We start from the raw sequence: 21,692 nt of genomic DNA on the forward strand, positions 1-21,692 counted from the left end.
GCACCGATGATCAGGAAAGGGTTTACAGCATTTGGGCTTGGTGTATTCCATTTTCACTTTATTCATCTTCACAAAATGCAAACTGTTACTAACACATCTGGAGTAGTGCAATCGTATTTATATACGAAAACAGATATTATAAGTAACCCAGTAGTTATTGGTTGCGTACTTTACAAACAGTTATTATTAGTAAACAAGTAGATAGTGTTGCACGACAAACATATTTTTTTATAAAACATTCGGCAAGGGGGAATGTGTAGGTAGGCTAAGTTTTAGCGCTTGAGTTATTTATCCAATCGTTTTGTTGTCAAAGAATAAGTTGTATATTTTTGATCAAGCATTCCAATGCGTTTAGAATGTTTACTACCAAGAGCTTTTTGATTCAAAATGACTCTCTGCATCTTTTAAAATCATCAGAATACAAATATTTTGAAAAATGTTTGAATTAGAATTTTTATAAAAAAAATAATCTGCCATAAAAAAAATATTTTTCATTTCTCCATCCTGGACTTTTTTTTTAAAAGTTGCGTAATAACGTCAAGTTTCTTTAAAAAAAATAAGAAAAAAAATCCAACTCTTTTTTTTTTAAATTGATATTTAATGTTTATTTTTAATTTTTTTTGGTCAAAAAATATTTTTTTTTGTACAGTGTATATTTTTTTTATGCTGCATTGTTAATTCCCTACAACTCATTCTCAGACAGTTTTTCTATACAACCAACGGTTTCTGGGCTACAATGCTTCGAATAAAACCTATGCCAAAAGGCATACGCCCTTTTAGAATGTAACTCATGGGTGTAAAAAATCGCTCCATCTGTGGAAAATGCTCAGTTTTCTGAGCCAAATACGTGTGCAAAGTTTCATTCAAATCAAAAATGGTCGATATTCGACCATCGGTGATTTGGCGCGATCTTGCTCTTCTCAAATAATAAGCCTTATTTTTTTTGCATGATAGTCAAAACATAACTGAAATAAGCTTTCCAGATTTTATCAAAATAACTAAAAAGCTAGACAGGCTTCAATGTACCATGATAACTTGCTGCTTAAATGATATTTTTACCAGCAATCGGAGCTCGCTAGTTATTGCCCTGAACCCGTATTCAACAGGTGCCATGGATTGGTATAAATCTCATGTCTGTCTATACTTTAATTATGGTTTCGAGTTGGTTATTTCGCAATTCTATTTGGGTATGAGGTGAACGTCGAAGTCCATTACATGCCATCAGGTTGAAGGCTGACGTACATCAAGTATCATGGTGCTACAACAGCATGGAGATATCCACAGGTGGTCACAGTGCAGATTTGCATTGATTTAACTATCCCCACCTCCCAAGGTGAATTTGCCTCGTCAGCAGATTTTGATACACGTAATAGAAATTCACTCTTATGTAGGTAGTCTATACTAACCCTTGACTAGATTTTATAGTGATACTGTTATACTGAAGAACAAAATTCAATCAACTGTTGCAATCAGCAATTTATATGGGTTTGAGATTTTTGATTCGAAATACGCTCGCTTATGACATCAAGTGAATAAAATGAACCATTAAATTTGCATCAGAACCCTGTCTGTTAACGCCTGATTTTTGTAATATACTAGACAGAATTTCTTCGACACTATCGGAACACATTTCAAACATGAAGTTGATCAGTTCAGAGTTAACTTTCCGCAACCAATCGATCACTGCATTCAATTATTCACCCCGCACCGTATGTGTGAAAGTAAATCTGTTCAACTGTTGCTTTCGAGTCAATGAATATTTAGTTCCCTACTAGGCAGCATTATAAAATCTACACCCTGATCGTTTGGCACTTAGTTATCACAATGGTGTCTGCTAGGAAACCATCGGAAGCATCCCAGCACAAAGTGCTAGCAGTTGGACTGAAGCTTCTGCACCTCGTTGGACTCTGGGGAGAGGACAGACGGAAGTGGTACCGAGTGGTAGTCTTTTGCCTTAGTTTTATCATTATACCGCCGAAGATGTTTTTGGGCTCCGGTAAAGACACATACGATTCGTACGTTCGAAATGTGGCGGAATTAATCTTTACGTGTGAAAACGACGCATGGATGGTTATTTTCACCTACCGGCAGGACTCTTTTCGAAAGCTGGTGGAGATTCTGGAGTGCTTTTTCAATCGTGATTGGCCCGATGAGCTTCGGAACCAAATCGAAACCTTGAACCGGTGGATGTACATGGTTGCAAAATTCTACGTTATCTACGTAGGCGTCTTGGTGGTTCTGTTTGTCAATGTTCCAATTGTGGCCACAGTTGCGGGTTTGATATTTAATACAAAAGCAGAGATGGATGAGTTCTTTTTGATTACAGAAACACAGTAATATGTTTTTTTTGTAAGGAAAATTAGAATATAGTTTAAAAAGTTACGTTTAAAGGTTTTATGGACTCGACATCCGGCGGGACCTCCTATCATGGGCTATTTTCACGAGTTTCAGCACGATAGTAAGTTGTAGCGGCGGATTCGTTATGATGCTGAAAGGAGTTATAGCTCAGATCATCATTCACTATGGAGCGAAGCTCTTCGAATTGGTATCCAAAAGAATTAAACTCATGGAGCAAATCGTTGACTCAGACCAGCGGGATTGTGAATTTCGGAAAATCATTGAACTACATAACCTATCGTTAGAATACCTGCGCTACTTGGAACACACTCTAAGCTTCTCGTTACTAAACATAACGCTAAGCTGTTTGATGATGTGGTGCCTCATGTTGTTTTATATTTCAAAGGTTAGACTAATTTATTTGCAGCTTTTTCCCGTTGATAATTGGCATCTGTTCAGTAGAATTTCAATGGTGTGAGCGGTGTTTGCTTCCTTATTCCTTTCGTTGCACTGCTGGGAGAAATGACGGTTTATAGTATAAATGGAACCAATTTGCAAAAACAGGTGCACCAGACCATGTTGATTATTGTTTCTGTATTTCAGCTAAAACGTTTTACTCGTTAACATTTAAGGCTTCAGCGGTTGCTGACGCAATATGCGAATATCCCTGGTACAGAGAACCGGTCGCCATGCAAAAAGCAGTAGGTTTCATGATCCAAAGAGCGCAACAACCGGCGGGAATAACGGCTGGGAAATTTCACTACATTGATCTGCAGAGATTGGGCGCAATGTTGCAAGCTACTTATTCTTACTATTTGATTCTTAAGGATAGATTCTAGAAGGGTTGTTATGAAGGTACTGTACAATAGATGCAATGATTTACCGCTGTGTGATAGTAATGCACTGTGTTAAAACAAGATTTGTCATTTTCAATACACGCATTCACACCTACAGACCTGAAATAATGCAAAACCATTTGAATTTGGTTTAAGAAAATATAGTGATTTTGAAGCTTGAATGATTTTTTTCGGACACTTGATAACAATATTCCTGAAAGATTTTCCCAAAATAATAAAGATTTTAAAATGCCCTATTCATTACCATTTTTCCACATTTTTATTTGAGGGTTATAATAGTTTAATAAAAGTTGAGCTAATGTAAATGTAGGTTATTGACATTTGTTGAAAACGGTCAGTAGTGGCAGTCAAAATAAAGCAATAAGTAAAATATCAACACACCTCAACAAAATACACGTCATATCGTGAGTACAGGAGGTTGGTAGAATAGTCAGCCCCCATCCAGTACTACAGAGATGTTGAGGGGAGGAAATCTGTCAAACGGATTGGTATCAACATAATTTAAATATTAAGCAGCCAGAAGGTAAAAATAGAATTGGACGACCATAACGAAGCTGAGTAGTCGATATTTGAGCGCATTTCATTTGCAGATTTTGCAGATAGCTTATTTTTGCAGTAGACCCAGAACACAGCTGCCCAATCCTATACTTGTTTTGGTATTAGTCAAATATCCCGTCAATTCCAGTTGGGATCAACTCGTTTCATGAGGTCTAATACCTTACCAGGATCCCAACTCCAAATTTTAAGATCCTCTAGTGGTCCTTTTTCGAATATTGACTTCCTTTGATTGAAGCAGTTTCAGTTTCAAATTACCAAAAACGATTTTCTGTTTCTTGAGCTCTTCCAGCTTTATTTAGGTGATACCTACAGGGTATCACCAGCAGTGATCGGTCAACGGGCAGTGATTGTTTAACAGTACCGTTTTTACCGGAAGATCATTAAAATTAATTAACATCCGGGCTTTTTGTGTACTATCTCGGCCTTCTTAACACTGGCTTGATTTAACTACTTTGAAGGGAATGTCATAGTTTGTCTTCGTTGTCATCCAATCTTCTGTTGTTTTAACATCGGAGTTTAGTTGAATTCACCATCCAAAATATTGTTATAACGTTTAAATTGCAGAGCCTTTTTTGCAGCACACTGATTTACAAACATGTGTAAGGGTAGCATGTAGAGAAGGGCTTCCAAAGCATTTGATGGTGTACTTTTCATTGTTATTGATAAACAAGTCTATGTAGTTTACCAAGCTTCGCTTGAGCGCTTACCTCATTTATTTCAGGCTACCAAATAAGGAGGCATATGTGATTTTCGGATGTACAATTGTCGAATAAATCCAGTGGACAGCTTTGGGTCGTAGTCCCATGTTTTATCCACGGCTTTGCATTCGTACCCTTAGTGAGTACCTTGTCTAAATTGGAATTCCCATTCAGTTTTTTATCCAAAGTTTGCAAACCGAGTTTGACCTGCATCTAGTGCAGGCTATTTTAGTTTTATTTTGTTGCTTTTAGTGAAGGGTTTTATAACAATTTTAGAAGAAGTCATATTTAAACCTCTTCTTTGCACCATCTCAAAGTTAGCTTGAGCGCAATTTGTAATCGACAAGATATCGTGTCATCAAACTTCCCACGAACTACTATGGCTATGTCATCTGCGTAGCCAATCATCTCATACCCTGGTTTTGCCAGCCTTCTAAGAAGTTCCTAAACAAATAAGGGCCACAATAAGGGTAAATGCACTGCTCCTTAAGGACATCCCTTTATCGATCTGATAAATAATAAGTTGCGCACCTAAAAGATCAACTGAGATCGATGTTTTGATACCACCATTGTCTATTGAGGAACGCATTGAGCTATAAGAGTCATTATCGTTTGTTTCTTCAATTTCAAGAAAAGCAACCAAAACTATTTTTTTGGCTTGAAACGATTTCTCGAGTTTACTAACCAGCGATTATAGCGCCGTTATTGTAGATTTACCGGGTTGGCGAGAAAATTGATTTGTACCTAATGGAAACTTCAACAAGCTTGTTGACTTGATAAAGTAGTCCAAAATTTTTTTTCATAGACTTTCAAAGAACAAAGGAAAGGCTTTGGGAGTCGTTTTGTCTCTTTTCCCCAGTTTTGGAATGGAACAACTCGAACCTGTCTCCCGGCTTTTTGGTAGGTAATTCATTGTATCACTGGCTTGGAAGATCTCAGTCAGCTGGGGAATAAAAGTTTCTTTTCCTTGTTAAACTAATGGGAAAGTTTGCGTTTTTTCACTAAATTTGTAATGTTGAAATAAACTTGGAGCTCATTCAATTCTAGTGGGCGTTAAGATTTCGCAGGATAAGCATCTATTGACCATACATGAACTGCCTCATCAGAGTCCTGTACTTCAGTAGATATAGGTGTTGACCCAGGAAAATAAGTTCTCATTATCACTTCCAGAGCTTCAGAATAATCAACCATCCTCTATTTGAAGATTTGAATGACCTTTCAAAAGAATTTTGTGCATCCTCACAACTGTTAGAGCGTTGTTTATCTCTTCACAAACCCGTCGCCAATATTTTTTTTGGCATTTCTCAATTCTCAGTTACATGCACTTTTTGCTTTGGTCTCAATCTGAAATAACTCTTGCTCGCTCGAACAATTGTCTGCATTTTTTCTTCAATTCTGCCAGTTTCTCGTTTCACAAAGAAACGTCTCTGTTGAATGATTTATGTTGAACAGGCTTATTGGCTTGATATGATGAATTTATTTTATCAAAGTTGTGAACAAGTTTTTATCGATGTAACTGAAATATGTGTCCTGCGGTCTACTTTAACGTTTTTAGTAAAGTACTATTTTATAGTAGTATGCGGGCTGTTATACAACAAAATGACACTTGTTAACAGATCGCGGTATCAAACAAGACTGACTCTTCGTTTATTCCTTTCTCTTTACGTGCCTCGAGAGATTAAGATCAAATCGCTATAAATTAAGAGAAGGGTTCAACCCTTTATGCCGAATATCAGAATACATAACAGTAACCTATATTGTATTGTCGTTCTTTGAATAGAATCGATACAGATCTTAGCCAGAAGCAGGAATTTCCATGTGCCGGTCATGTGTAACAAGGGGTAAAAAAGGACGGCAACCTGCTCACTGATAAACCGACGGTTGTAGCCAGGTGGAAGGAGCATTTTCAGACGCTATTGAACGGTGAGGAGCCGGATGAGCAGAGTAGAGACAGGATGACGATTATGAGTGACGAACAAGCTCCAAAGCCACCAACACAGGAGAAGGTGAAAAAGTCGATTAGTGAGCTGAAAAATGGCAAGGCCGCTGGGAAAGACGGTATCTCGGCCGAACTTCTAAAAGCGGGAAGCGAGTGGCTTTACTATGCGATCCACCAGATAATACTAAGAATCTGGGCGGATGAACAAATGCCGAACGACTGATTGGAAGGTCTCATATACCCTATCTATAAGATGGGTTATCGATTGCATTGTTGCAACTATCAACGCATCACGTTGCTCGGCTCCGCATATAAAGTGCTCACCCATATCCTGTTCTTCAGATTGAGACCGTTAACGGAATTCTTTGTTAGCGAATACCAGGCTGGTTTCCGACAGGGGCGTTCCATGACGGATCAAATTTTCACCCTGGGACAGATCCTCGATAAGTTCCGGGAGTATAACCTGCAGACCCACCATCTGTTTATAGATTTTGAGGCGGCATACGATCCAGTGGATAGAAATGAGCTGTGGCAGATAATGCTGGAACATGGTTTTCCGATGAAACTAATTAGGCTGCTTCGTATGACGTTGCAGGGATCGAAATCATGCGTGCGGATAGTTGGCGAGACATAAGGCGCGTTCGTTACGTTATATGGACTAAAGCAGGGGAAAGCGCTCTCTAACTTACGGTTCAACATCGCCCTTGAAGGTGCAGTACAAAGAGTAAACATGCAAAGAAACGGCACGATAATCACAAAATCTCATATGCTCTTTGGTTTTTCGGACGACATTGATATCATCGGTATCGACCGTAATTCCGTGGATGAGGCCTTCGTGCCTTTCAAGAGGGAAACTGCGAGATTGGGACTCGTCATTAACTCTACCAAAACAAAGTACATGGTAACTGGTAGGGAACGTGGAAGTTTCCGTGGTGTTGGTGCTGTGGTGGTGATGAATGGGGAACGATTTGAAGTGGTTGATGAATTTGTTTATCTTGGTACGTTTGTGATATGTGACAACGATATGAGCCGTGAGTGCCTTCTACGGACTACGTTACCAGGTAAGGTCCCGTGGTTTGCAAACTCGCACAAAACTAGCGCTGTATAGGACGCTGATACTCCCGGTGGCCCTTTACGGTCATGAAGCATGAACGCTGACGGAAGCTGATCGACGAGTGCTCGGAGGTTTTGTGCGTAAAGTTCTGCGGTCGGTACTTGGCGGTAAATTGGAAGATGGAGTGTGGCGCAGACGCATGAATTACGAATTGTACCAGGTATACAAACATGCTGATATAACAACAACACTATCGCACGCTTAGCCTTGGGGCTAATAGCGGTTTCGATCAACTAGATTAATTGAGAGAATTCGTTATCGATATTGTTTTTGGCACATTTTGCATGTGTAAGATAAGTACAACGATACACCGTGCCCCAGTGCTGGGTCGAGAAAATTTGCAGCTCAAAAAGATCCTCGACTCGATCGGGAATCGAACCCGATATCACAACCGTGTTGGAGAGCTAGCCGATCGACATCGCTAACCACAGAACCACGAGGACCACATGCTAATATAGTGGGCTGGACATGTAGCCAGAATGCCTGACGAGAGAGCCGACAAAACTATCTTCAGTAGAGAAACAGGAAGAGGCCGTCGACTCCGTGGTAGGCCTCGCACGCGGTGGAAGAAGATGCACGATCTGTAGCTGGTGTACGAAGAGACTGGATAACGGCTCCCCAAGACAGAAGAAACTGGGCATCTCTAATTCGTTCGGCCCTAGGCCGGCGAACGGTCCATTAGCCAATAAAGTAACATAAAGTAAGTAGAGATCCCAGCTCGCAGGCTTGTCATTTTGAAGTAGAATACTTCTTTCAGGAAGTTCGGCTATATAGGGATGTGAAATGAAAATCTAAAACTGAAAAAAGTGAAAAATATGTCCAATTTCAAATGCTAATAAATTGGTTAGTATTCGATGGATTTCCTCCATTCTTGCAGCAATAGATTGGAAAATCTTCTAAGATTCTTCCCAAAAGAAGATAATTGTAATTTTATTATTCACACTATTGTACTATTGAAAATAGTCAAGCCTTGTCAAAACGAAAAATTCGACCTCTGATTGGTCGTTATATGCTTGCTTCCCAAGCACGGTCAACAGGATCATATACCTTGCAATTGAAAACATGCTATTTGGCCTTTATAAGAGCCTGTTTCAGCCGGAGCCGCTCATAATAGTTCTAGACAGCGACAACAACAGTCGTCCTTCCTTAGCAGCAGCACTAGCCCTGTGGTTGGTCACCACGTCTCAGGAGCAGATTGCCATCAGGAAATCCAATTTCGGAAGTCAAAATGCCTTTTCCAAGGCAAATGAAACAAGTCATTGAAAGTTAATAATTTTTGTCAACGCAAGCAAGCATTCTGTGTTGCATCATAGCAATTTAAATTTGTCGCACCCGTCTAATTTACTGAATGTGAAATAGCTTCCACAGTGCATATTGTCCGGGTATCTTAATTCCTTCAATGTTAGGGCAGCTCAAAGGTTGTAATTAGCAACCGATTTTGAACCGCAAAATGCTTTTTTGAAGGCAAATAAAAAAATAATTGAAGGTTAATAATTTTCTGGCATCAACACAAGCAGACATTTTGTGCGGGATGCAATCAAATTCTGTTGTAGTTGTCTAATTTTTACTTTTACTTTATTTAGTAAACCCCCCACTGTAGGGGCAGCGCAAAGGCTGCGATCAGCATAACCGACATTGAATAATAAACTGCCCTGTTAGAACGCATTCACAAAAGCAACTGAACTGATAGGGCGTGGCCTATTTCGTAGCACCCTTCGGCTATAAAAGAGTGTTTCTGGGAAAACTAGCTACATTCATTAGTTGGAAGGTGAACTGGTTGGACCGTCCACAACGTTGACAGCAGCAGCAGCAGATATCAGCACTCAGCGGTAACAGAATATATCAGCGGGTTGCGCCTGTGGCTGCCCTGTGGTTGGTCACCACGTCTCAGGCCTCTGCCTGAGAACGAACGCCAACGCGAGCGATCGGGCGAGATTTTTGCCGTACATCAGCCGGTACTTCCTCTAATGGAAAAGTTGGATCATTTTGTTCAGAAGAATATTACTGTCGGTAATATTACAGAGCTGCGATTGCATTATATCCGATATGGAATTGAACAATTGTTCTTTTGAGGACAAATAAAACACTTAATTTGAAGAGTTAATAGTTTTGGGTACCAGTAGCAGTATGGTAACAGCCTCAGCGGTAGGTGCAGCCGGTACTTCCATGAGGCGGATGTTATAAGGAAGTAAATGGAAGCGGCATGGCGAAACAGTTCGGGTGTGCTTAGACGCGCGTCATTTTCGTTGTTGATATTATTCCCCACATGAAACGAAGCGCTTTCGTACGATAGCGGCGGTATTAGCGGTAGAAGCATTTGCCAACACTTACTCCAGTAAAGCCGTGTCTAATTTTCAATGTGAAAACACCTTTCTATTGTGTTGGCCGTGCACATTAGGCCTCTGCCAGGCTAAACGCGAAAAGCGGCGTGAACCGTTTCGCCCGGCCGTAGGTTATTGTGCAGCCGTAAGTAGAGCTGTGTAAAAGTATTCTACTTCAACCTCGCGGTCGTGGCTTTGCACACAACCCTCCTGTGATTTTTCCTCAGAGAATCACTAGGGTCTAGGAGAATATTTTTCACTGTGAAAACAACTGCTCTTACTCTGGTGAGGAAATCGTCGCACTAGCTTGAAGAGAGCTTTGTGTGCATCTGAGTAGGTTACAAAAGAACACCGCGATGAAATCTGAAATATCTCTCCAGAGAGATAATAAAATGGTGTGAGCTTTCGCACACGAAAGGACATTACGCACAATAACCTCACAACAGAGCTTATAATGTGTGTCTGTTAAGCATATATCAAACGAGGGGAGCATCCAGATATTAAAGTCGATTGCGTTTTTTGCTTTGCATCTCGAAACTGAAGAGAGGAAAACCAGCTGCCCGTCACGCATGATTGCTCTTCGAATGCTTTCGAATTTATCTCAGTAGTGCACACCACTTCCTAATTCTGTGTATTTTCACTAGAGTTAGTCGCCTTTCTTGTTTTGCTCAGCTATAGTGTAAACAGCAAGTGTATTAACTTTTCTTCGAGAGACAGAAACATAGCACAGAGCAGAATAAAGCAGTTTGGTGCAATAAATTAAAAAAAAAGTGAATTTTGAGAATGTTGAAGAGAGAATAGCCTAAATCTATTATGTGGAAAACTAGAAGATTAGAAAAAAACAGTGGTTTCGCGCTTAGATCACTCACTCTCAATATAAGTTGCGTTGATGAAGTTTTTTCTCGTTATTTAAAGCGATCTTAGCGACGGTAGAATCGTTATCTTACCGTGCAATGCGCGTACTGTTTAAATATACTGTTGCGTAGTTTCGTAAAAGGTCAATTAGAGCATAACATTTGAATTGTTGTTTATCACATGACAAATAGTAGGGTGCCAATGGAAATCGATTTTTCGAATTTCGTTTACTGCCGCGCATAGCATGTCAATCCCATTTTCAGCAAGCCGAGAAAAACGCGTTTTTATATGATTTCATACCATTGCATCTTATGAGATGGGACAATATGTTTGGATGTTTTCCCGAAGTTTTTCAGAACAAAGTTGTTGAGCCCATCTTTTGTTACGAGACTACACGGTGACAAAAAAGTCCGGTCACACGTTTTTGGGGTCGCCTGTAGCCTACACGTTGCATCCCTCTGGTGCCATCTATATGTCAAATGAAAGGGTTAACTTTGCTGCCCAAAGTGGCAGAGTTTCGTTTCTGTGCAGTTTGTTTACATTGAATTGTGAGCCATGGCAGAGTTAAGAGCAGCTGTTATTGCTGAATATGTGAAAGTGTACAAACCCGGACACATATTCAAACACCTGAAACCGCTCGAAATAAACCGGAAATTCGTGTACCGGACAATAAATCGGTACCTACCCGATCAGAAAGAAAAAACAAAAATGCAACAGAATTCGTTAGTTTGTTACGGGTAAAACCTTAAGCAGGTATTAGACGAAGCAAATATTTGCTATTTTTGGTACGATTTTTATTTGCACAAAATTAAATCTGTATTGAAAAATAGCGAATATTTGCTTCGTCTAATACTTGCTTTACAGGCTGTGCTTTCAGTTTGGTCCCGTTAGGTGTTAAAATAACAGATACTATAACAGAAATGATTCTATAAGTATCAAACACATATCAAAATTTGTTACTAATATATCAGCTTTCTAACAAAATAAGATATTATATAGAACAATATATTAACAAACATTGTTAGAAACAACAGGTTTTGATAAAACGAAAAATTAGTTAGACTTGTTTCAGAACTACTTCATTTCACGTTTTGTTATTATAACTCATTTAGATTCAATTTTGTCATCGAAATTATATGGAAAAATACAAAATTGTATCAAAATATGTTATTTGTATCTCACGTTGATAGAATTTTGTAATTTTTTAGTTATGCTCTTCTGATCGGGTAGAGACCGGAGGCACCGAGGACAAGGCACGATGTAGACGACCAAGGTCTGTGAGAACTCCAGTGCTGAAAAAGATTATACGAGACGAGAATCAATCCGCCTGCTTCTGCGCAAAAATTCAAAACTTACACCGTTACCAAAGCTACAATGGACAAGAGGTACCAACGGTCGCGGGAGTTGCTCGGTTGGCGCGCAGATGACGAGATTATTTTTTCGGACGAGAAGCTGTTCGTTTTGGAGCAAACAGTCAATCGCCTAAATGATCGAGTTTGGAGTGTGAGCCTCCAGCAAGCTCCTGCGGACAAGCTGAACATATCCCGGTTCCAAAATAAGACGTCAGTGATGGTTTGGGGAGCCATTTGCAAGAGAGGTAAACTGCCTCCTATTTTTATCGATAAAGGGGTCAAAATCAACGCAGCGTACTACCTGGACACGGTTTTGAATAAAAATGTTCTGCTACAAGCTGAACTATTGTTTGAAGACGATTACTACTGCTTCCAGCAATATGGCGCTCCATCCCACACCGCAAAGGTTGTTCAGGCGTGGTGTGAGGAAAACTTGACCAATTTCATTTCGGAGAATGAATGGCCTCCGTCGTCTCCGGATCTGAATCCACTGGATTACTTCGTGTGAGGATACATGATGTCGAAGCTGAACGACTATAAAATAACAAACTTGGAGCAATTCAAGCGAGTTATCACGGAAATCTGGGACGAGATGCCGATGGAGCACGTGCGCGCCGCTTGCGACGACTTTCCGAGACGTCTGAAGCTGGTTTGATCAGAGAAAGGTGGTGTAATTCCGAGATATCGTCTGTGAAGTATCTTTATGAGTTACTGAATGAAGCTATGAAAGCCAGATCCAGATTTTCATCTTATTCTTTGAAATATTGAGATTTTCCTGTGTGACCGGACTTTTTTGTCACCCTGTATGCATAGTTAGCTACCATTTCCGCGTATTAACTCAGTTTTAGTGAAAATGCAATTGGGACTGACTTGCTATGCGCGGCAGTATAGTGGTCACTAAAAAAAAGTTTTGTTTTCCCGAAAAAAAGTCTCTATGCAGCCTCCTCTCCGGAACCAGGTATAGTGGCAAAACTCCATTCCCATAGACAGAGAGACATTCGAAGCAGCTTTCTGTTACGTAGTCTGCAATAATATATTTTTTATGCCTTCGCCGGAATAAACTGCTGGTACTAGACACCTTGTTTCCCGTGTAGTAAAATAAGAAAGTGACAAGAAAAAGAGTAGCGATAGTTTCCTCTCTTGGTAACAATAGGTGACGGAAACAAAATCGAGATTTGAAAAGCTAGAAGTGTTTATAATAAAGTCCGACCTGTAGTCTTTCTGAAAAAAATGTTCAGATAAAAACCGCGATGGCTGTCCAATCATAGAGAAATAGAAAATAAAAATGTTAAAATGAAAAAAAAAAAAAACAAAACCGGTTTATTTAATTAGTAGGGGAACTGCTCTATTAATCATCTCATTAAGCTGAAGAATGCACGGATTAAACACCAAATTTTCACGAAATCATTGAACAAATACAGTAAATATGCTAACGTGCTCATATGGAATCGTTCAGCATTGTATATTTAGTAAAATTAGCTTGAACCATTTTTCACAATGCTTCCATATCCATCTCAAAACTAGAATCATTGCTCAATTATTCATCTCACGATGCCCTCATATTTATCACACTGTTGATCATGAATGAAACACGTCGTAGTAGGTTACCTAGATATCCGCTGTAGTTGTTTACGTGCAAAATTGGTAACCTAGGTAACCACTACAGTGCTGTAGATTTATGCCAATTAGTCGGAATAATTCAACATTTTCAGTATGATTTTTTCGTATTAACAGAAACTGATTTGGCAACTTTTGATTTTCTTCAACGCAGTGGAAACAGATGAAAATACATACAGTTGAAATTTATGAATTTTAGAAATTCATCTCATATATTTCTGCTAATTCAAGTTTGTTTCAGGAAATTTGAGGTGAACATTTCAAAGATTAAAGTATTCTTAGTGTAGTGAGTGATTTTGTTCAGTGATTAAAATGAAAAGTGTTCCGCTAGTGATAAAAAAAACTTTGGTCGGCTGCTGAACGAATCTCGTTGTAGCCGTGTAGAGCAATGCGCGTATTTTGTTTTCTGAGGTAGGTGATTGAATTAAATGAGTTTTCGAGTGCAGATGCCCGATTATAATATCAAATTTAGTGCTTTTGAGTGAGTTTTTGAGGTTTATTTTTCATGAGGAGTCTAGAGTGAACTAAGGAGAATCCATTCCATGGATTAGCAGATTGGTTTAAAAAAGAAAATATTCGTTTTTTCCCGTTTTCAATTGAATAATGGAGCAGTTGAATATGAGCAGTTGATGAATAAGTAGTTCCTCTATGATGTGTTCAGTAAACTTGAAGACAGTATTTTTGCCCTTCAGATAAAATTTACATCGTGAGAACAAAAAAAAAAAAAATAAGAAAAAAAAACACAAAAATGTAAACCAAGTATCTCAAAAAACTCACTTTAAAAAAATCTGTTGTTTTACGTCTTACAGCAACATATATAGAAATAAAAATTCAAAAACGAAAAACATCGAGAACGCCACGAGTATTGTACATTTTCAAATGATTAAAACTTTATCAATTTCCAATCGATTTTATTTATCCTTACAGCAATCGAAAAACATCTATGCACCCGCACAACTGCTTAAAATTGTAGATTGATCATTCGAATTATTGTATTATTAAAAATTGATAAGCTTTGTTGAAAAGCCGACTTTGACCTCTGATTGGTCACTTAATGCTTGAATTCATTAACACGGTCGACAGAATATTATACTGGATGGATACTGCTAGCACGGTCTTAACTACGTAGTAGCGGGTAGCAGCAATAGCGGAAGCGAATAACAGCAGTGGTGATGGTAGCAGCGTCAGCGTTAGGTGTAGCAGCATTACTTTCCTTTTAAAGAGCTGCCTTTTGTGCGGTGTAGCGGCAGCATTAGCTAGGTAACTACATTGGCCGGTACTTACTCCACTGGAAAGCTGCCATGTTTTGACAACACACAAATGGGGGCTCTAGCAGGCTTGTTATTCTCCACAATATTTGGAATGAACAGCGTGTATCTGCAGCGCTCACTTCTTGTCCGGTATCAGCGCAGCGTTTAGTAATTGTTTGTCCCACACTTCTTTCTTCTTTTTTGTGTTGTGTTTCTGTCACTCGCAGGAAAATATAAAGAAGCACACTGCTGAGATAATTTGATAACATTAAGAAAAAAAACAGGAGGGTTATGTGCAAAGCCACGACCGCAAGGTTGAAGTAGAATACTTTTACAGGAAAGATAACCCGGCGTGTCAGTCATTTTTTTCTAGTAAATAAACGTTAACTAATCAGATCAATCGGATTGACCATTTTCAATAATATAGTAAGTTGCTTGTCATGGTTGAGGCTTCCCAGCAAACAAATTGGTTCATATAAGTCGCGCTCAACTCTGTTAAGTGAACCCTTATTTGGTAAGAAATGACCATATAAGATGCATGAAATGCGCTTATGTGTACAAATCTGGAGGCCATATACGTACATTGTAAAAAAAATTGGTTACGATTTTGTATAACTTCGCATGATATCTTAAATGGCCTCATTTGAAACTTTAAATTGCATTCTGTACGACTTAGAGGATTGACGCATTTTACAATTTTATATGACACGATGAATGGCTTCATATATTACATTATATTGCGTTTTATAGGATTTAAATTTTATACGATACAAACAAATTTAATGTTACATCTTTTGTAATTTCAAACTTGACATGTCCATTTGAACGACTTAGAATTAACATCCTTATACAATTTTTGGTTTGCTGGGTTGACAATTTTTAAATTTTGAAAAGGAATTTTTTCGGATGTCGTGCTCATGACTGAAGGAAAAGATAATTCAGTACGTTTTGAGACACGGAGATGAAGTAAAATTTATACTTTTGCAAATTTAAAAATGTGTAACTTATTAGAACATAATTACTCTTCAATCTGGTTTTTATTTCGTCCTGAAAAGGACAATTTGTTGTTCATTTCAGTATCGGATAAGATGCCGATCACATCTTTGCGTTATCACTGGCAGGGTGAATAAAGTATTCCCTGTGATAAAGTAAACAATGAAATGCTGATATAACACTCAAAACTAGACGGCTCACGTGGCCGCTTTCCGCCATCGTTGGTATCCACTGCACTGCTAGTGCTGCTGCTAAGGGAGGACGACTACTGTTGTTGCTGTCTAGAACTATTATGAGCGGCTACGGCTGAAACAGGCTCTTATACAGGCCAAATAGCATGTTTTCAATTGCATGATATATGATTCTGTCGACCGTGCTTGGGAAGCAATCATATAACGACCAATCAGAGGTCGAATCTTTCGTTTTGACAAGGCTTGACTATTTTCAATAGTATAAAAGTTTGAATAATAAAATTACAATTATCTTATTTTGGGAAGAATCTTAGAAGATTTTCCAATCTATTGCTGCAAGAACGAAGGAAATCCATCGAATACTAACCGATTTATTAGCATTTGAAATTGGACATATTTTTCACTTTTTTCGGTTTTAGATTTTCATTTTACATCCCTATGTAGCCGAACTTCCTGAGAGAAGTATTCCACTTCAAAAACATGTGTGACGGGTGGCTGTTTTTTTTCCAATTTTGAGATGCAAAACAAATAACGCAATCTACTTTCCCACCTACATGCTCCTTACATTTGATATAGGCTTGAGACACACACACAAAAGCACTACAGTGAGCTTTGTTGTGTGGTTATTGGGCGTCATGTCCTCGTGTGAGGTAGCTCATAACGCTTTATTATCTCTCTGGAGATATTTCAGATTCCATATCGATGTTTATTGTGAGCTACTTAGATAGTGAGAGCTTATGTTTGCGCAGTGAAGGATATTCTCCCTGACGTTAGTAATTCTCCGTGGAGAAACGACAACCCTGTTTCCAAAGATATTGTCATCAAGTGTACATGAATTATTCTTTGTGGCTTTAATTTCACTATAATTTCTAAAACCACTTCACAAATAATATTATATTAATCAACGCCAGTGGGTGAAAGTGTGTGTATAGAAAATCTAAAAGCTTGTTTTAACACAGTGCATCAATTTCTAACAGTGGTAAATCATTCTATCTGTTGTAATATAGTACTTGTAGACTCTTCTAGAATCTCTCCTTGAGAATCAAATAGTAAGAATAAGTAGCTTGCAACATTGAGCCAAAACTCTGCAGATCAATGTAGTGAAATTTTGCAGCCGTTATTCCTGCCGGTTGTTGCGCTCTTTGGATCATGAATCTTACCGCCCGTTGCATGGCGACCGGTTCTCTGTACCACGGGTATGCGTACATTGCATCAGCAACCATAGCGGCCTGAAACGTTAGCGAGTAAATTGTTTAAGCTGAAATGTAGGAACAAAACTGGAAATGGTCTGGCGCACCTGTTCTTGCAAATTGGTACCATTTATACTATAAACCGTCATTTCTCCCAGCAGTGCTACGAAAAGACTGAGCAAAGGGGCACCGTTTGCACCGTTGAAATTCTACGAAACATGGCCATAATCATCAGAAAAAAAAAGATAGAAATAAGTTTCTCTTACCTTTGAAATATAAAACAACATAAGGCACCACATCATCAAACAGCTTAACGTTATGTTTAGTAACGAAAAACTAAGAGTGTGTTCCATGTGACGCAGGTATTCTAACGATAGATTATGGAGATCGATGATTTCCCGAAGTTCACAATCCCGTTGGTTAGAGTCTGCGATTTGCTCCATGAGTTTAATTCTTTTCGATACCAATTCGAACAGCTTCGCTCCATAGTGAATAATGATCTGAGCTGTAACTCCTTTTAGCATCACAACAAATCCGCCGCAATAACTTATAACTGTGCCAAAACTCGAGAAAATAATCCATGATCGCAGGTCCCGCCTGATGTCAAGTCCATAAAACCTTGAAGTGTAACTATTAAAATGTTGTTCATATTTTTTTAACATTAAAAACATACTGTGTTGCTGTGTGCAAAAAGAACTCATCCATCTCTCCGTTAGTATTAAAGATCAAACCCACAACTGTGGTCACAATAGGAACATTTGCAAATAAAACCGTTAAAACGCTTATGTAAATAACGTAAAATTTTGCCACCATGTGCATCAACCGGTTCAAGGATGCGATTTGGTTCCGAAGTTCATCAGCCAATCGCGATTGAAAAAACATTCCAAAATCTCCACAAGCTTCTGAAAAGAGTCCTGCCGGTAGGTGAAATGATAATCCACGCGCTGTTCTCACACAAAAAGATTAATTCCGCTAGTAGGGAACTAGATATTCATTGACTGGATTTATTCAAATCTGCTGACGTGGCAAATCCACCTTGGGAGGTGGGGGTAAATAAATCAGTGCAAATCTGCGCTGTGGCCCCCTGTGCATAGCATTACATTGTTGTAGCATTCTGATGCTTGATGTACGTCAACCTTCAACCATATGGTGGACTTCAACGTTCTCTTCATTCTCAAACCGAACTGCAAATAATTGATTCGAAATCACAATTAAAGTTTAGACATGAGAGTTACACCAATCCATGGCACCTGTCGAATACGGGTTCAGAGGAATATCTAGCTGTTAAAAATATCTATGAAGCAGAAAGTTATTGTAATGCTGCACTGATTCATGGAAAGCTGATTGTCTAGCTTTCTAATTATTTCGATTATTAAATTGATGTTTTAGTTTGGGAAGCTCAAAGTTTAGCACAGTTTTAGTGACGTATCGAATTAATAACACTCCTAAAACCATATTCTAGGCAACATTCATAAACTACTATGAAGCCATGGAACTCTATGTCACATATTAATGGCCTGTATATTCATGGCCATTCGAAGAGCATCAGATGACCATTAAACTACAAAACACTGATTGATAAATACATGCTAGTTTTAAGATAGACTTAATTTCAGCTCGTAGTCGGCAGCGAGGATAAAAAATTTACTTTAAGATTTTAAGTCATCAGATATAATTGGCGCCGTTAAACATTAAATTGTATTTGTGCCGTGTCAAATAAATGATGTGAGAAAAAAAAATGGCCCGTACTAGGAGAAGTACATTTTGTCATTGCTCGACAGCGATTCCGTTTATCAATTTGATTACCCAAATGCAGTTTCTTTACTTAACTAACATGGGCTTTAAACAAATATAACCTAAATCTTTATCAACAACATTATGTAAATAGTGGGTCGGTCTCAACGGGAATCGCTCTCCCATGTACGTATGTATAGTTTAATAATGCAGTATTAATTGTACTTTGCTAGTGGCCTGCAATTTACTTTACTCAGTGGAAACATAAACCTAGTAGCTAATTGCCTTCTCTCCTGGTCCTGTATTCTGTTTATCTTTGAAACGCCAAAAACTGCTTATGATCAAGATGAAAATTTCGCCTGCAAAAGTTAAGCTAGTTTCCATATTGTGGGTCCGTTCTTACAAAGTAGAAATGCAGTTTTTGACGTTGCATCCTACCAGTGTCCAGCAGGTGTCCGAAATTAAATTGATTCTCACGGGAATGCGGTGACCATTCTGTCTGCCTAGGTTAAAAATACAATGGTGTGGTGCCACGAGGCAACTTTACGGAATTTGAATAACCTCACTTGTTATCTGTACGGGGGTGTTCTAGGATTAAAATTGAAGCATTTTTCTGTGTTTGTCACAAGCAGAAGCGCTGTTAACCCTGAACTATCTTACCATTACCAAACTGTCTGCTGGTTGGAAAGTCAAACTGCGAAAACTGCACAACACTTTAACAGCAGTGAACTTCATAAATTTCTGTCTTTTAGGATTTGGATTTGAAGCTCAACAAACAACAACACTTTAACGTGGAATCAGCACGTGCAGGGTTACTTTCAGCTTATCATAATTCATAACTGATTTGAATATTTCATTGTGTACTCGAAAATTCTTATCGTTTATAACGAGAAAATAAATATATAATGAAGGGTACTATAAAATGCGTATACCGCATAATGTTTGCACTCAGTCGATACAATGTTAGGAAAGACGATGTCATTCTCCGAGGATCGCGCCTCCTCGGTGGGTTCGCGGTCTTTGAAGGCTATCGGACTCTGCCAAACTGGCGGTCGAAAGTGGTATGGATTGATGGTGATCTGCCTCGTTTTCATTTTGCTTCCGCCAAAGTTGCTTCTAGGCTCCGGCGATGACCACTTCGATTCCTTCGTGCGAAATATATGGGAGATTATATTTATCTGCGAAAATTGCGCTTGGTTAGTCATTTTCTCCTACCGGCAGGAGTCTTTTCGGCTACTGGTTGGTGTGCTTGACAATTTTTTGCATCAAGAATGGTCTGGTGAAGTGAGAGAAAGGATTCAGTTTTTCAATCGAGCAATGAATAAATCAGCAAGGTTTTACGCTGTTTTTGTTAGTGCGGTTACGATATTTTTTATAATTCTTCCTGTTGCGTCCAGCATGGTAAGGTTTTTCAACAAAACGGCAGCTTTGTTTCTGCCTACAGAAACAAAGTAGTGTGCTCCCGGTGAAGGCCATAGCGTGAAATATTTTCAATCATTTCGTTTTATTTCTAGTTTCTTCGGGTTAAACATTCGTCGAGATTTGGGATCATATTTCTTTAACGCGGCCTTAAGCATACTAGTGGCCATCTGTTGTGGGTACATTACGTTGTTGAAAGGAGTTGTAGATCAGGTCATCATTCAGTACGGATCCAGAGTGTTCGAGATGGTATCTGAACGCATCGGATCCTTGGAGCAAATTAGGGACTCGGACCAACGGTATTGTGAATTTCGAACCGTTATAGAGTTGCATAACCTAGCGTTGGAATATTTGCAACACTTGGAATCTACTGTAAACGCTTCGTTGCTCGCCACAACCGTTAGTTGTATGCTGATGTGGGGATTGATGATGTTTTATCTTTCTAATGTGAGGCTTTTTTACCCAATTATTACTTAATTAGTTAATTGATCGCAACTTTTTCGTAGAACTTTGGTGGTCCCAATGGCGTTAGTATTCTCTCATCGTTCATCGTATTGTTGGAAGAAATGATTTTGTATAGCATTAATGGTACTCTACTACAGCATAAGGTAACTCCAACCTTGTTTGTACACTTATAAATTGTAAACCAGTTTTATTGAATTTAAGGCCACCGAAGTAGCCAACGCAATGTATGCATATCCTTGGCATCAAGAGACGGTCAGGATGCAGCAGGCTGCAAAATAAATTATCCAACGGGCACAACGACCAACTGGAATAACGGCCGGCAGATTCCTCTACATCAATCTGAGGCGGTTGGGTTCAATGGTCCAAGCTAGTTACTCGTACTATTTGCTGCTGAAGGATAGATTCTAGAATTGTATTTTCTTTGTGTCAATTTTTGGAAAAGGAAATTGTTACTAGGAATGACAAAAGACTCTCAAAGAACTAAGTTTAAATTATGCAAATAATATGAAAAATATCACAAAAGAAATAGGTGTTGAATGAAAACAAAAATGCGAATTTCAGAAGTGCAAAATCAAAAGTCAAAGAGACAAATGAATAGTCAAAAGGTTTATAAGCTGAACTGTCAAGAAGTCAAAAACAAACAATAGGAAAATGGCAAAATAGAAGGTTCTTAGCGGAGGAGTATATATTGCATTGTGAACTAGAGCGAGTAAAACAACAACACCAACAAATCAGTTATAGAGTCAATTAGTTTATATACTTTAGCATCGGCTGTGCTGCGGAAGAAGACCTTGTTTCAGCT

General features: G+C 38.8%; 2 protein-coding genes across 2 annotated transcripts; one reads left to right on the top strand and one right to left on the bottom strand.

The window, feature by feature from the left end:
• Positions 1–1,824: 1,824 nt before the first annotated feature.
• On the top strand, positions 1,825–3,236 carry LOC129729157 (odorant receptor 49b-like). The gene is made up of 4 exons (XM_055687639.1): positions 1,825–2,333; positions 2,392–2,743; positions 2,800–2,901; positions 2,970–3,236. Exons 1-4 carry the CDS (start codon positions 1,825–1,827, stop codon positions 3,174–3,176), a joined length of 1,170 nt encoding a protein of 389 aa, XP_055543614.1. The 3' UTR covers positions 3,177–3,236.
• Positions 3,237–17,104: 13,868 nt separating this feature from the next.
• Positions 17,105–17,796, bottom strand: LOC129729158 (odorant receptor Or2-like). Its single transcript, XM_055687640.1, has 3 exons — positions 17,539–17,796; positions 17,380–17,481; positions 17,105–17,311 (listed from the first exon to the last, which is right to left on the bottom strand). Exons 1-3 carry the CDS (start codon positions 17,794–17,796, stop codon positions 17,105–17,107), a joined length of 567 nt encoding a protein of 188 aa, XP_055543615.1.
• Between the last annotated feature and the right edge of the window lie 3,896 nt (positions 17,797–21,692).

The sequence above is a fragment of the Wyeomyia smithii genome, chromosome 3, assembly GCF_029784165.1.
Source record: "Wyeomyia smithii strain HCP4-BCI-WySm-NY-G18 chromosome 3, ASM2978416v1, whole genome shotgun sequence".
In the NCBI taxonomy this organism is placed as follows: domain Eukaryota; kingdom Metazoa; phylum Arthropoda; class Insecta; order Diptera; family Culicidae; genus Wyeomyia; species Wyeomyia smithii.